At 37.7% G+C, this 13,286-nt stretch overlaps 2 protein-coding genes and 1 pseudogene across 3 annotated transcripts; all 3 read right to left on the bottom strand.

The window, feature by feature from the left end:
- Positions 1-3,069, bottom strand: LOC113734458 (protein SICKLE-like). 2 transcript variants are annotated; one of them, XM_027261008.2, is made up of 3 exons: positions 2,911-3,069; positions 1,343-1,618; positions 1-1,082 (listed from the first exon to the last, which is right to left on the bottom strand). In XM_027261008.2, exons 2-3 carry the CDS (start codon positions 1,611-1,613, stop codon positions 307-309), a joined length of 1,047 nt encoding a protein of 348 aa, XP_027116809.1. In that variant the 5' UTR covers positions 1,614-1,618; positions 2,911-3,069; the 3' UTR covers positions 1-306. The 2 variants fall into 2 exon arrangements, with proteins under 2 accessions (XP_027116809.1, XP_071938248.1); XM_072082147.1 differs by having other exon boundaries at positions 1,343-1,647; positions 2,911-3,062.
- A 385-nt stretch (positions 3,070-3,454) lies between these two features.
- Positions 3,455-8,635, bottom strand: LOC113735487 (ATP-dependent Clp protease ATP-binding subunit ClpA homolog CD4B, chloroplastic-like; annotated as a pseudogene).
- Positions 8,636-10,859: 2,224 nt separating this feature from the next.
- On the bottom strand, positions 10,860-13,232 carry LOC113734456 (small ribosomal subunit protein eS24z). Its single transcript, XM_027261007.1, has 5 exons — positions 13,039-13,232; positions 12,882-12,923; positions 12,199-12,369; positions 11,507-11,593; positions 10,860-11,182 (listed from the first exon to the last, which is right to left on the bottom strand). The coding sequence occupies exons 1-5, from the start codon at positions 13,108-13,110 to the stop codon at positions 11,141-11,143; spliced, it is 414 nt and encodes a 137-aa protein (XP_027116808.1). The 5' UTR covers positions 13,111-13,232; the 3' UTR covers positions 10,860-11,140.
- Positions 13,233-13,286: the final 54 nt, after the last annotated feature.

Raw genomic sequence — 13,286 nt, 5'->3', positions numbered from 1 at the left:
TGGTTAAATATGTATCATGTCTTTGCATAAAAGGTGAAGGATATAAATAGCAGCAGCCTATTTCCCAGTCAAATCAAACCCAGAACCACACAGTAGAGACTCCAATTCTTTCAAGAATGCAAACATGGCTAAACATAATTATGTAACTATAAACAAGTCCCTCTAAAACTGCTCATCCATCCGCCAGGTCTGAAATTTGGCTGCCTATAGTAAAATAGTTTAAAACAGAAAAAAAAATTATAAATAAAAACAATACAGAGGCCTTTCTGGAAACTATTCATACAAATTACAAACAGTTCACAATTTCTATTCCACAAAGTCATTGCCATCGTCATTGTCGTCAGCAGATTCGTAATTTGTTGCTGCATGAAATGATGCGGCAAGGTCTTCTGCAAAGCTTCTCCCAGAACTATATTTGTGCGATACTTCTGAAACTTGAGCCTTTTTACCTCTAATGGATTCTGGAAGCCAGGATTTTTTGGAGTGATGGGTACCCAAAGTTGGAGCATCTTTTCTCCTCCAAATGACAGGTTTTAGCGTTGCCCATGGATCTTCTACCATTGATTTATTGTAAAACCTACCCGGATTATGCTCAGCTGACAAGAAATCATGTGAACCTACTCTTCTACCACTATTAGCTGAAACTGGAGCGTTGTATCCTTGCCCTCGACCTCTACCTCTTCCTGAAGCCTGGGGGCTGTTGTTACCAAGCCACCGACTTTGGCCTCTCCCTGAATTAGGATAAGGGCTACCAAAATTACCAAACCCACTCTCAGGACTGTTGATGCAACCATAGCCTCTGATATGGCCATCATTAAAACTCGGACTACCTCCTGGTGCAAAGCCTGGACTACCAACGCTACCTCCTCTTGAAAAGTTTGATGAAACGTAGGGAGGTGTTCCGCTTGATCCGCCGCCTTCTGGTGTGCCAAAAGGACTTGGTGTTCCCCTTGGACTCCTGAAAGGGCCAGGTCTGTGGTATGGTCGTGGAGATTGAAACATACTCTGATCTGCACAGTAGGTGGCTTGGGCTTGATAAGCTGGATGGCCCCAAGGGTTGGTCATATCTGGTCTAACTGGTCCTGTTAATGGAAATTATCAGAAAGCACAGAGATAAGACCATGAGCATAGAACTTTCACAAAAAAAAAAAAAAAAAAAGACTTGCTACCTTTCATTGATCATTTATACACCACCAGTAGCCAGATAGGTAAAGCATTTTAGAGAATTGGGGGATGATGATAGATGAAAACACATATGTTGCAGAAGCAATTGGTGGACAAATAAAATCAAAGCTATCCAAACTGAAAAGGATAGTCAAAAGGTCGAGAATATGCTATTTACTTGGAGGCGTGAAATAGTCTGGTGAAATTTGATGGCTGACCTTGCCCCTCTTGTTTGCTGAAAATGCTGACATCGGATCTGTGTAATAATCAAATCTAGGAGCTGCCTGTAGCTCTGCATGCACAGATGGGGGGACCGAGGCTTCAATCAATGGGTTGGCAAGAGTATAAGATGCACCCATAAAATTCTCAGAATCGCCGTGCACTCCAGCCTGATCAGCTTCCCTACGCAATGCATTCAGCCTTTCTTTCCTCTTTTCTGACTCTTCCATTGCAGCTGACATAAATACACGGCATAACAAAAGACTGTAAAATTACAGTACAAACAAGAATAAAAACAAGGAATAATCTAGCATTCATTGCTGCAACAGAAACGTATATAAATGGCCAAGAACAATGTATATTGAACAGCTTGATAGAGGGAAGAAAAAATTAACAATGATGGAAAAAGAAGCCAGCCTACCATGAACTGTGTCTTTTAACATTAAAGGAGGAAAATTCAATTTCATGTGCTTTCATTCCTCAAAACCATTTAGAAAGTTGAAAACAATTCTTGTATATAAAAGTGAAATGCACCATACAACAACAATATTGTGCTTGATACCTACAACAAAACCCCCATTAAGCATGATATATGACTATAAACATTCATACTGAAATATAAAAATCAAGTCTTTCGTAATATATAATAGTTAACTGGCAACAAACTAAACTGCATTACATGCAACACAAACCCAAGAAAATCTCTAATTTAACGAACTTGGATTTACGTTCATATTAAACACAAAGTTTCCTACTCCATAAACATCAACCTCAAAATATTTATCTTCCAACCCAACTAAAACATACTGGTCAACGTCCCTAAGGACGAAATACACTTGCACAATTCAGAAGCCAAAGAGTTTGAAAGTTAAAAAATAAAGGAACGCAAGACATTAGACACCGTTAAGTTTGGTTAGCAGGATTTGGCAGGACTGAACTATTAGTCTGCCTTATCCATGGTTCAATTCAATGACGCATCCGACTCCGAGTTGACCCGGCTGAGTCTTCACCAGAACTTCACCCTCCGGTCGGCCATATCCCGGAGACAGTACTCGTTCAAACTCGGAAGATTCAGACCAAGTCAATTCCAGACTCAAAAGAGCGGCCGAGTGAGCCAACCCGTACTGACTCATCAGACATCCATGATCGGAGGCTTTCACCATGAGAAAGCCGCATCCAATTTATGAGAAATTGCACAGAAAGGCAGAAATAACAAATCAATCTTTAAACCAAAATTCTCTCTTTGAAGGCTCTTCACTAAACAGCAAGTGGGTGGCAGAGATTCAAGAGAAGGAGAAGAAAAAATAAAAGGTCGAAGAAGACGAGCAGGCTTTCACATCATATGCAGGGGTTGTGGTGACCAAATCTAAATACGGTAACCAATAATTTCAGCAAAAAGCTTACAATACAAATTTTCGTCACGTTTTCCTTACAATTATGCTTAAAACATAATTCAGCCAGGTTCTTGCAAGTATGCTTAATACATAAATTCGAAAACATGAGGAGATAAGGAGATTCTGAACTTACCGGCGGATTCAAAAGCTACCGGCGATGGATAAGAAAATCCGGCTGCCGTCGGAGGATTGAAAAATTAGGGAAGGAAGGGACTTCAATAGCTTCAGTATCTCCTCCCCTCTGCGTTTTTTTGGGTGTTCCTGATTTTGCCTATAATTTTGCTATTTTAACATTTTTTTTTTCTTTTAAACAAAAAATTTTAGTTGCCGCCCGTTGGATGCCTTGTGAACCGACCCATTGTATGACTTGGCTTATTTGGCCAAGACCACGCCTTCAAGTGTGATTAGTTCTTAGAGCAAAAAAGGCGCAACTGTTTTTTCTTTTAATTTATACAAAAAAGTTTTAGGTGGATTCAGTTTCGATCGTCATACGGACCAAGACTTGCCCTAAGACCATAGATTGTTTATAGGAATTTTTAGAGACGTTCACCAATATAGTTCTCGTAACCTAAAAAAAATGTTCTAAATGGAGTTGTGACAGATGCTAATTCAACTACTGTTGTTAAAGATACGGTAGATAGAATTTCAAAAATCGCTACACGAACAATCTCTGATCTTCAAAAAATAACCATCTTGGAATTGACAGCTACTAAGAAGTTCGGTAGGGCTGAGGCACGTAGAACGCTCTTTTTAAGACGATACGCGCCCCTACGGTGCTTTTCAAACCGATGCAGAAGGTCTAGCGCGCCGCCTCCAGGATGCAACAGCCCAACTCTATAGTTGTTACTTCTCTTTGATCTGCACAACCAAGAGAAGCAGAAGCTTCCCAATATCCTTCTTTGCCCAAAGAAAACACAATGAAAGAGAAAGAAATAAATGTGAGGAGAATAGTATTTTAGAGTGATTTTTTGTTGTGAGAAGAAGTGTGTCAAAACCTTTTGAGAACTCTACTATTTATAGGCTACATTTTAATATGAAAAACTGTTACACATTAGTTTTTCTTTTACTTGAAATTGAGCTGAATAGCTTCGTGATTTGGTTGCTCTAACTCTCTGTGGATTATGTACATGATTATGTATATGATTATACAAGCTGCTGGAGGAACTAAAAAGAACGATTTTTTTTTTTTTAAAAGGCTTCTCCACATGCCATATGACGTGCAGCGAAGCTTTAAAAAAGAAAAATTGTCATCGCCGCATCTGAGCTAGATGTGGCAACCCTTTTTTTTAATTTTAAGTATAAATTTCTAATTTTATATCCCTAATCTCTAAACCGTAACACTAAACCTTAAACCGTAAGCCCTAAAATCTAATATTATATAAAACAAAAATTACATTAAAAACTGTGCTATTTTTCTTTTATAACCGGTGATTAATCGTTGATAAATGATAAGAAACGAGCTTTAGGTTCCAATTTAAAATAAAAAATTAAATTAAATTGAAATATGCCCAAGTCATCCTTTTTTGAATTTTTTGGTTTTAAAATTAATTTAAACTATGAGAAATAATGCAGCATCCAACGATAAATGTGTAAACTAACAAAATAAAAGTTTTGTGATAGTTAAACGAGAGTTTTGGTTAAGTCGGTAGAGACCTTGTTGAGTGTTAGATAGTTAAGAGTAGAACTCCGCTGCAGATTCTCCATCGCGGCCTAAGATTTCCAAGGGAGAGAAAGGGTAGAAAAATTAACACTGGTAGACTAGACAGTTACATAAATGCATCAAAATTTAATTCTCACAAATCCTAGTATTTGCAAATTTCCATTTTTGTAGTTATTCAAAAGTTCTAGTTAAGTTAATAATCGTTAAGTTAATAATCGAACAAGTACAACTTACTTTTCAAGAAATTAACAATAATTGATTGGTAAAATTCTTGATCAGAGTGTTTAACATTTAATAAAAAAGCTAGCATTGTGTATATATTGTCAGGAGAAATGTTACAATTAATATGGCTTTGTTTTATCTTTTATCACTTGTAGTGATAATAGTACATAATAGATGTGGAAAAATGACTATATATGTTTTCCAAAGTAGATGTGGAAAGATACACTAATAGTAAGATCAGGTTTTTAAGATTAGTCTACCACATTTTTTGAAGTCCTTTTTCAACGTCTAAACAGGGCTTTAGTTAAAAGCTTTTCAATCCACACTTTTGAGAAATTCTGTATCCAAATCCTTACAACAACCTCAACAATACCATCTACAGTTCGGCAAAATTAGAGTTTAGGAAAATTTATTGTTAATAGTACTAGGAAAAGAAGCTGCCTGGATTAACCTAACCTTCTTTGCCTGGAGTTTCTTCCGAACAGTTGCATTCACAACAGGTTGTTCTAGTCCTTCTCCTTCAGTAATACTAACAGTTTTGCCAAGACTTGGATCTCCAATAAGGCAAGCATTGTTCATCATCTTCATTCTCCTGCGCAGAATAGTCACAATATGCTTTTCCGTTTGTTCATCCCTTCCAATTACGAGATCCAATGTACCCTAGTTTCAGACAATGAACATAGAAAATTTCTGTCAAATTATTGCCAATATATAAATGTAAGTTTATTACATATTTCCATGCATATGATGTCAATCCTAGATCAAGCAGTTGTGCTAGAAACTCCTCGCAGATCAACGAGTGGAGAGGAGAATTCAAGAATGCATTTTCATAGAGAAATTATGATTTGGAATTTGTGACAATTAATGTCTCCTGCATGCCCATTGCATCAACAGAAAAAATGGAAGTCAAAATACAGGAAAACTCAAAATCTCGTGCTAAAGAGCAAGAGGCTGGCAGTTCGAGTGGTATCTAGAGCGTAATATTTATTGAACATGTTCATTCAACGAGCAATTCATTAAGAGAACTACGATCAATACGTCAATATAGGTCTTCGTTTTCTCGGCGAGAGTACTAATAATTTGAAAAAGTGTTTAAATATAAGGGTGCAATAAACACACATGAGTGTGCGTATCTATATGGTAAAATTGGTGGTTAAGGTTAATGGTTGGTGTAGATTAGGTGTACTAATGAATGAGTGCTCAGGGAGATTTCTAATTTGTATATATTTTCCTTGTTTACATCAACCTCAAGATCCTTAGCTGTCGGCGAATTCCCATAGCCCATTAAACTATGGTCAGGACAAGCCTTTTCTATTTCACTACCAATTGCCTTAGCCTATTAACTTTATCACTTATAGCCATCATAGTATTTAGCTAAACATCTTAGGCACCGTTGGGTTTTAAGAAAAGGGAAGGAAAAGAAAGAAGAAGACTCTAGTTGAAAAGAAAGGAGAGAATCAAAGGAGAGTAAAGAAAAACGGATTCCATCCATCTTGTTTGGATTGAATATGAAAGAAAGAAAAAGGAATCATCGAAAATATGTTTGGATTATGGAAGAAAAGGAAAGGAAATTGAATTTATAAGAAAAGGAAAGGAAAATATATACTACTAGTAAGATCAAATTTATAAGAATTGTTAACCACATTTCTCAAGGAACAAAAAGGCAAATTCCTATTCCAATATCTAAACAGGGCTTTAATAAAAACTTCTCAATTCGTGCTTGTCAGAGATTCTGCATCCAAATCCAGAAATCCTTGCTACAACCTCAACATTTTTACTTTTTCTCGTTCTTGGTCTTTTTGTTTGAAAAATGGACCTCATTATTCTGATTAACATCAACAATGAGAGATTCATTTTCTCTGACTTCACCATTCAAGATACTTTCTGCCAATTTGTCTTCCAGAAGCCTAGTGATGGCTCTCCTCAGTGGCCTAGCACCATAGTTATTGGAGCTGCCGCAGCTCTCCAAAATCAGCATCCCCTTAAATTTGTCTGTGATTTCAAGATTTATATGCTTCATTCGAACTACTCTTTTGCAAACTTCTTCCAGCATTATGTCCAAGATTTGCATCAGCTCAGTTGTTCCAAGCTTCTTGAATATAACGATCTCATCCAATCGGTTTAAAAATTCAGGCCTGAATGTCTTTTTCAGGTGCATAGTTACACCACCTTCTTTTCCTTTCTCATCATCCAATGTTGATCCAAAACCAATATTAGACGTCATTATTATGATTGTGTGCTTGAAGTCAACAACTCTTCCTTTACCATCCGTCAATCTTCCATCATCAAGAATTTGCAGTAAGGCGTTGAAGACATCCCTATGAGCCTTCTCAATTTCATCAAACAGAATCAGATTATGAGGCCTGTTACGAATTGCTTCAGTTAAAACTCCACCATCTTCATGGCCAATGTAGCCAGGGGGTGAACCATAGAATTTAGAAACCGAATGACTTTCCATGTACTCGCTCATGTCGACCCTGACCATTGCTTCTTTTGATCCAAAATATTCGTCTGCTAATAGCTTGGCAACTTCAGTTTTCCCAACCCCAGTTGGACCAGTGAAGAGAAAAGTTGCCACAGGACGGTCAGGATTATTTAGGCCAACTCTTTGCTCTTCTAATAGCACGACTCACTGCTTCAATAGCCTCATCCTGTCCTATTATGTGCTTTTGAAGAATGTTCGCCAGGTTCAGGAGACGAATAGATTCTTCCTCAGAAACTTTTTCAATGGGAATCCCAGTCCGAGAAGAGATTACATGTTTGATATCTTCTCTAGTCACCACAGGAGCAACATGCTTGTTACTGTCTACACTTGCATTGCTTCTATACAGCTGAACTCGCGACCCCGCTTCATCCATCACATCTATTGCCTTATCAGGCAGAAAACCGTCACTGAAATTGATCAACAGCCAAACTATTATTCGGTTTTTGCCAATTGAAAAGTATTCAAGTATTAACAGGAGAGTTACTCATGAATTTGATCAATTGACCTGATGTATTGTTTTGACAACTTTACCGAAGCAATCAAAGCCTCCTCCTCGTACTTGACAGAATGGTGCACCTCAAACTTTTCCTGTAGGCCTTTTAGAATCTCTATTGCCTCATCAATGGACGGTTCAGGGACTTGAACAACTTGGAATCGCCTTTTGAGGGCAGGATCTCTTTCAATGTACTTCTTGTATTCATCCAGTGTGGTTGCTCCAATGCACTAAATAAAGAATACATGTCCAAATACAATATAATTACATCAAATCTGAACATTGCTTCACCTTCGAACAGAAGAATATATATGTACACATACTTTTAACTCCCCTCGAGCAAGCGGGGGCTTTAGAATGTTAGCAGCATCTAGGGCCTGTCCGCCAGATCCAGCTCCAATAAGAGTGTGTAACTCATCAATGAAAAGAAGAATTTCACCTTTGCTCTGCTTAACTTCATCAGCTACCATTATCAACCTTTCTTCAAATTCTCCACGGTTTGATGATCCAGCAATAAGACGTCCCATATCTATGGAGAATATCTGATCCATATAAATTGACCAGGTTACCAGTTATTGTAATCATTATTAAAACTAGTAGGAAGCAACATTAGCGGGAACTGATTTAACCTTCTTTTTCTGGAGTTTGTCTGGGATAGTTGCATTTGCAATGCGCTGCGCCAGCCCTTCTGCAATGACAGTTTTGCCAACACCAGGATCTCCAATAAGGCATGCATTGTTCTTTTTTCTCTTGCACAAAATTTGCGTTACACACTCTATTTGCTGTTGCCTTCCAATTACAGGATCCAACTTGTTCTAGCAGCAAACAAGGAAAATCAACAATTTGTACTTTTATATAACAAGGATCAAGAAATCAAGTTCAATAGGACTTATGAAGGCCAAAAACTCTGCAGATTTTACCTCTGCTGCCAATTTAGTCAGGTTTGTACCATATTTATTTAGTGTTTGGAGAGAACAATCTTGCTCCAGCTTCTCCATGGTCTGGTATCTAGCAAATGCAAGATTATAGCAGTTGATTATAGTTTCTGGTGAATTGTACTCTTGTTAAACACCACGAGAGCTTGAGTTTATGCAGACCTTGAGTCCCGTTTTATCCTGTGAACTTCAGCTAGCTAGCCTTGTGGATTCACTAACAGTTGCCTTAGTCATTAATGGTACAATGAATGCATGATCTATTGATACATGAATCCTGCTCCTGCTAAATAGTGTTTCAATTCCCAAGAACAATAGATGTTTAGGATTCCCTTGAACCTCTGATCCCATAACTGGCAAAATCTCTAGTCTAATCGTTGATCAATCAGTGAATTCATGATGTTTCAGTGGTATTCTTCCCCTCAAAATCTCGGGGTTTGTACAGAAGGGATTCTGTTTTCCAATCATTTCCACCTTTCAAACCTTGTTATTGTGAATTCCGATGGTTCATTGACGAGTTTATGGAGTACGAGGCAGAAATCAATGCGTTGTTAATTGGAAATTTACAGATATTAACATGGTTTGCTGATAATCTTTTAGTTTCTCAAGTATAATTTATACATAACCAAAAGAAATCAACAGAATATTACAACGTGAAAAATAATTTCTCAAGTATAATTTAGTTTCTCAATTTTTTTAACTACGTGAAAAATATTAGATTAAATTAACTTGGTTCACTCATTTGATTAATTGTTTTAATCTTTACCATAATCCTTACCTTTGTACACTACTTATGTATTGGACGTTAGATTAACTTTAGCTGTGTGCACAGATAATTATTGATTGAATAAAATTGGGAACAGTGAAATCTATAACCACACGTCACCAAAACCTGGGAAAGAGGGTGTTAGGAATTAGGAAACGAACGTTATATTGACCACTGCCTAGTCCTAATCTTAAAATTCATCAAACTTTCTCCTGATCGGATAAGGAAAGGAAATCAATACAACCCCTTCCCTCAATGTATATAAGCAAAACCAGAAAAGGGCAAGTTAAACCACATATCTTGGCATCCCCGTTCCTTAATTTCGGCAATACTTCCTAAAAGAAACTAGTACAGTATTAGATTAGTAGTCTCTAGCAAGAACCATGGGGGAGGAACAAGAGCTTCGAATAGCTACTGCTTTGGCAGGAGTTCTAAATGGTGATGATTATTCAACAGTTTTAGACGTTGATCATGAGGAAGAAAATCAATGGGGCGGATCAGGTTCATGCCAGTTATGTGCTAGTGAACGTCTGTACGCAAAGTTGAGTGGCATGACTGCTGCATTGGCCATGTCAAGGGCTAAAGAAACTGATAGAGATTTTCATGCTGTTCATGAAGAAACTCAGCACAGTATTCGAGTGAAAGCCGCGAAAATTCTTGCCAGAACTGTTCATCCAGCTCTTAAAGTTTCGACACAGGTTGTGGTTTCTGGTGATGATGATCAAGAAGATGTTTGTGGGATTTGTCAAGATGAGATGAAATGTGAGGATGATGTGAGAGCCTTGGGTTGCAAGCATTCTTTTCACTGCGAGTGTATCTTCAAATGGCTGAATAAAAAGATGGTATGCCCTTTGTGTAGGTATTCTCCCCTGACAGAAGAAGATCACAACTAAGCTTACTCCTGAAGACATTAGCTTATTGATTACCGGGTTGCAGATCACTACATTCTTTAGCACTTAACCATTTCATCTGGTGTATGCACCAATGCAGATCACGGTTTACTACTCTTTGAATGATGACTTTATACATTTTTTTTATTGTCTGTGTTACAAGTTGCGTTTCAGCGGAATCGTCTCATCTTTGTGAATTGCTCTTAGTTGTAATTTTATCCTCAATTTTGAGTGGCGTGTCCCATAAATTATCACGCAGGCTAGTAAACAGATCAATTTCCTTAATTAATCATGATGGAGGGAAAAACAGGAAGCTGTCTACAAGGCTCATGGACGTAGCTGAAAGGAGCAGATTTCAGATTGAAATGCTATCTTATCAAGCAAAAGATACAAATAACAGCTTCACAAACAAACATCGAGCAAAAGGATACAAATAACAGCTTCACAAGCAAACTTGCCTAGAGACTCCGACTGCAAAGGTGTTGCCATTTAACTCGGGAAAAAGCAATCAACTATCAAAACATTTGCTCAAAAATGGAGGGTTTCGGGTGCATGGGTATTGCCAGAGATTGAACATTTCGACAGGTACAAGGTCCAATTCCACCTTGTAACATTAGAACAAACACCCAAAATATAAGGCACAAACCACAGCTTCAACCTATTTGCATAAGCCCTGAAATTCATAGCAAGAGTCACAATAATTGATCAAACTATCTATCTGTCTGTCTCCCTCAAGAGTCAAAAGGGTACCGGCTATTCATAGAGTGCAAGATTTGAACTGTAAACATCTTCATCTCATAGTTTCAAAGGAACAAAGACACAATTCAAAGTAACAAATGAGAAAATAACTCTGCTGCAAAAACATTTTTGTTTTTCTCTATAAAAACTTGACAAGGCCTAGAACTCTCAGGAAAATTATTTCTTCTTTCCACCCTTGGCAGCATCTCCAGCCTTTGTCTGCAAAGAGCAGAGTAGAAAGAATTGTCAAATCAACCAGAAGACATGAGCATCAACCAGACGACATGAAAGCAAAACACTAGTGGACATATATTTATGGCAAAGCATAATCAGGGGAAGGTAAGAACAGAAGGCAGGAAGAACAAATTTTCCAGACCCCTTTATGGTCTTCCTGGATGAAGTGGCTTATATTTTGTTGATTAAAAGATGCCATACAGTTTAAGAGACTAACTGCCAAATCCATCAACATCCAAAATTCATAAATCCATAGTATTAGTGTCTCCCCCACCCAGAACCAGCAATTCACAGATTCAAAGAACTTACCTTCTTTACACCACGGATCTTCTTGGCCCTGTTCTTCCTTTCCTTGAGCTGTTTCCTAGACTTCTCTACCTTAGTATCCAGGCCATTCTGCATTTCAAAAACAAAAACCAGCAGTTAGAGACACATGCTTCATGATGCAAAGTGAAAAATTGGAAGAAAGCAAAAACATAGACATGCGAAGTCCCATTTACACAAAGACAATAGAAAATGGAAAATGGAAACTATGAACTCATTGAATGCAAAAGAAACTACCCCTAGTAGGCAAGCATAATCAAGAGATACTCTCAACACTCAACTTTAACCAAAGCTGGACATGGTGGTCTGGAATGGGAATGGGAGAAAAACCCCCCATTACAATGGAGCTGTTTGCATTCTCCCATGTCTAACATTAGTGGATGGGGACTTGGGTATGAAATGATACGTCCCCTACTAGTAAAGTAAGTACCCTACAGGAAGTTTGCAAAATTTCCACCAAATAACAAACCTGACAACCCAATTCAGTCTAATTGAATAGTTATTTCAATTTAAGCCAAATTAGGACTCGCCCTCAATAACACGAATATGTTACAAAGGTCACCAAAAGGGCATTAATCTCAAAGAAGCACACATGGTCAACATAATGCATCAGGAGAAGGAAAACAGCCAAGCACTTAATTACAATAACTTCAAGCAAACAGCGGAACTTAAATTACCCTGATAAGCCGATATTTGGGCTCAAATTTCTTAGCATTCTCTACAGAGTCATAGATCAATCCAAACCCAGTTGATTTGCCACCTCCAAAATGCGTCCTGAACTTGAAAACAAAGATGGCATTTGGATCCTTGACATCATACATCCTGGCCAATTTCTCCTTCAACTCAGCCTTTAATCACCAAATAACAAAAAAGTTAATAAATCAATAACTAGATATGCAAACAGAATTTGCAAACACTAAACCCACTCAACAACACAACCAGAAATCAAGACTAATCGACTAAAATAAATTGAGTCAGAAAACAAAAGAATTAAAAAAATTACTATCATGAGCTCCAACTAGCCATAAAAAGGCCTCAAACAAGATTCTGCAACAACCAGCAATATTACAATTAATAACCTAGTTCCTTTATCATTGAACTACATTAACTCCAATTTCACAGGCACCCCCGGGAATCAAACCTAAGCAAATGCTGGAAAAAGCTAGCTTTTCAGTACTCAAGCTAACCTAGCTCTAATGAATTCCCTAATTTTTTTTACACTTACGGCTTGCTGCACAATAAAGATTCTAATATACAAGAATACCAAGATCTAAATATTTTTTGCAGGGAAATACAGCAGGTAACACGAAAAAAACTGAGTATGGAAACCAAAAACGAAACTAAAAAAGACATAACAAACCTTGGAAACATTAGCCCTTCCAGGATGCAGAACATCAATGACCTGCATCCCCAAACCAAAAAACAGAAAAAAAATTCAAAATAGTGCAAAAATCAGAAAATATCAACACATATTAGGAAATCAAATGAACTAAATTTACTAGAATTTAGAGACTGACGAATTGTTTTCTGGAAAGAAGACGATTGGTCATGAACTTCCTAGTACGAATAGTCACCGCCTTGTCTGCCATTTTTTCTTGCCGCCGGCGCCGCCGCTGCTTCCGTTCTTTCTCCTCTGAATGGGCGGTTGGTAGGGGAAGCGACAGAAGGGGGACGTAAAAGGCTAGGGTTTTAGAAATATAGAAGAAGAAGACAAATGTTCTGTGAAACCTTTAAGGATTTTATGATGGGCCGACATAATTAACCC

Source organism: Coffea arabica, chromosome 3c (assembly GCF_036785885.1).
Source record: "Coffea arabica cultivar ET-39 chromosome 3c, Coffea Arabica ET-39 HiFi, whole genome shotgun sequence".
Classification (NCBI taxonomy): domain Eukaryota; kingdom Viridiplantae; phylum Streptophyta; class Magnoliopsida; order Gentianales; family Rubiaceae; genus Coffea; species Coffea arabica.
This window is presented reverse-complemented; position numbering and strand designations above follow the sequence as displayed.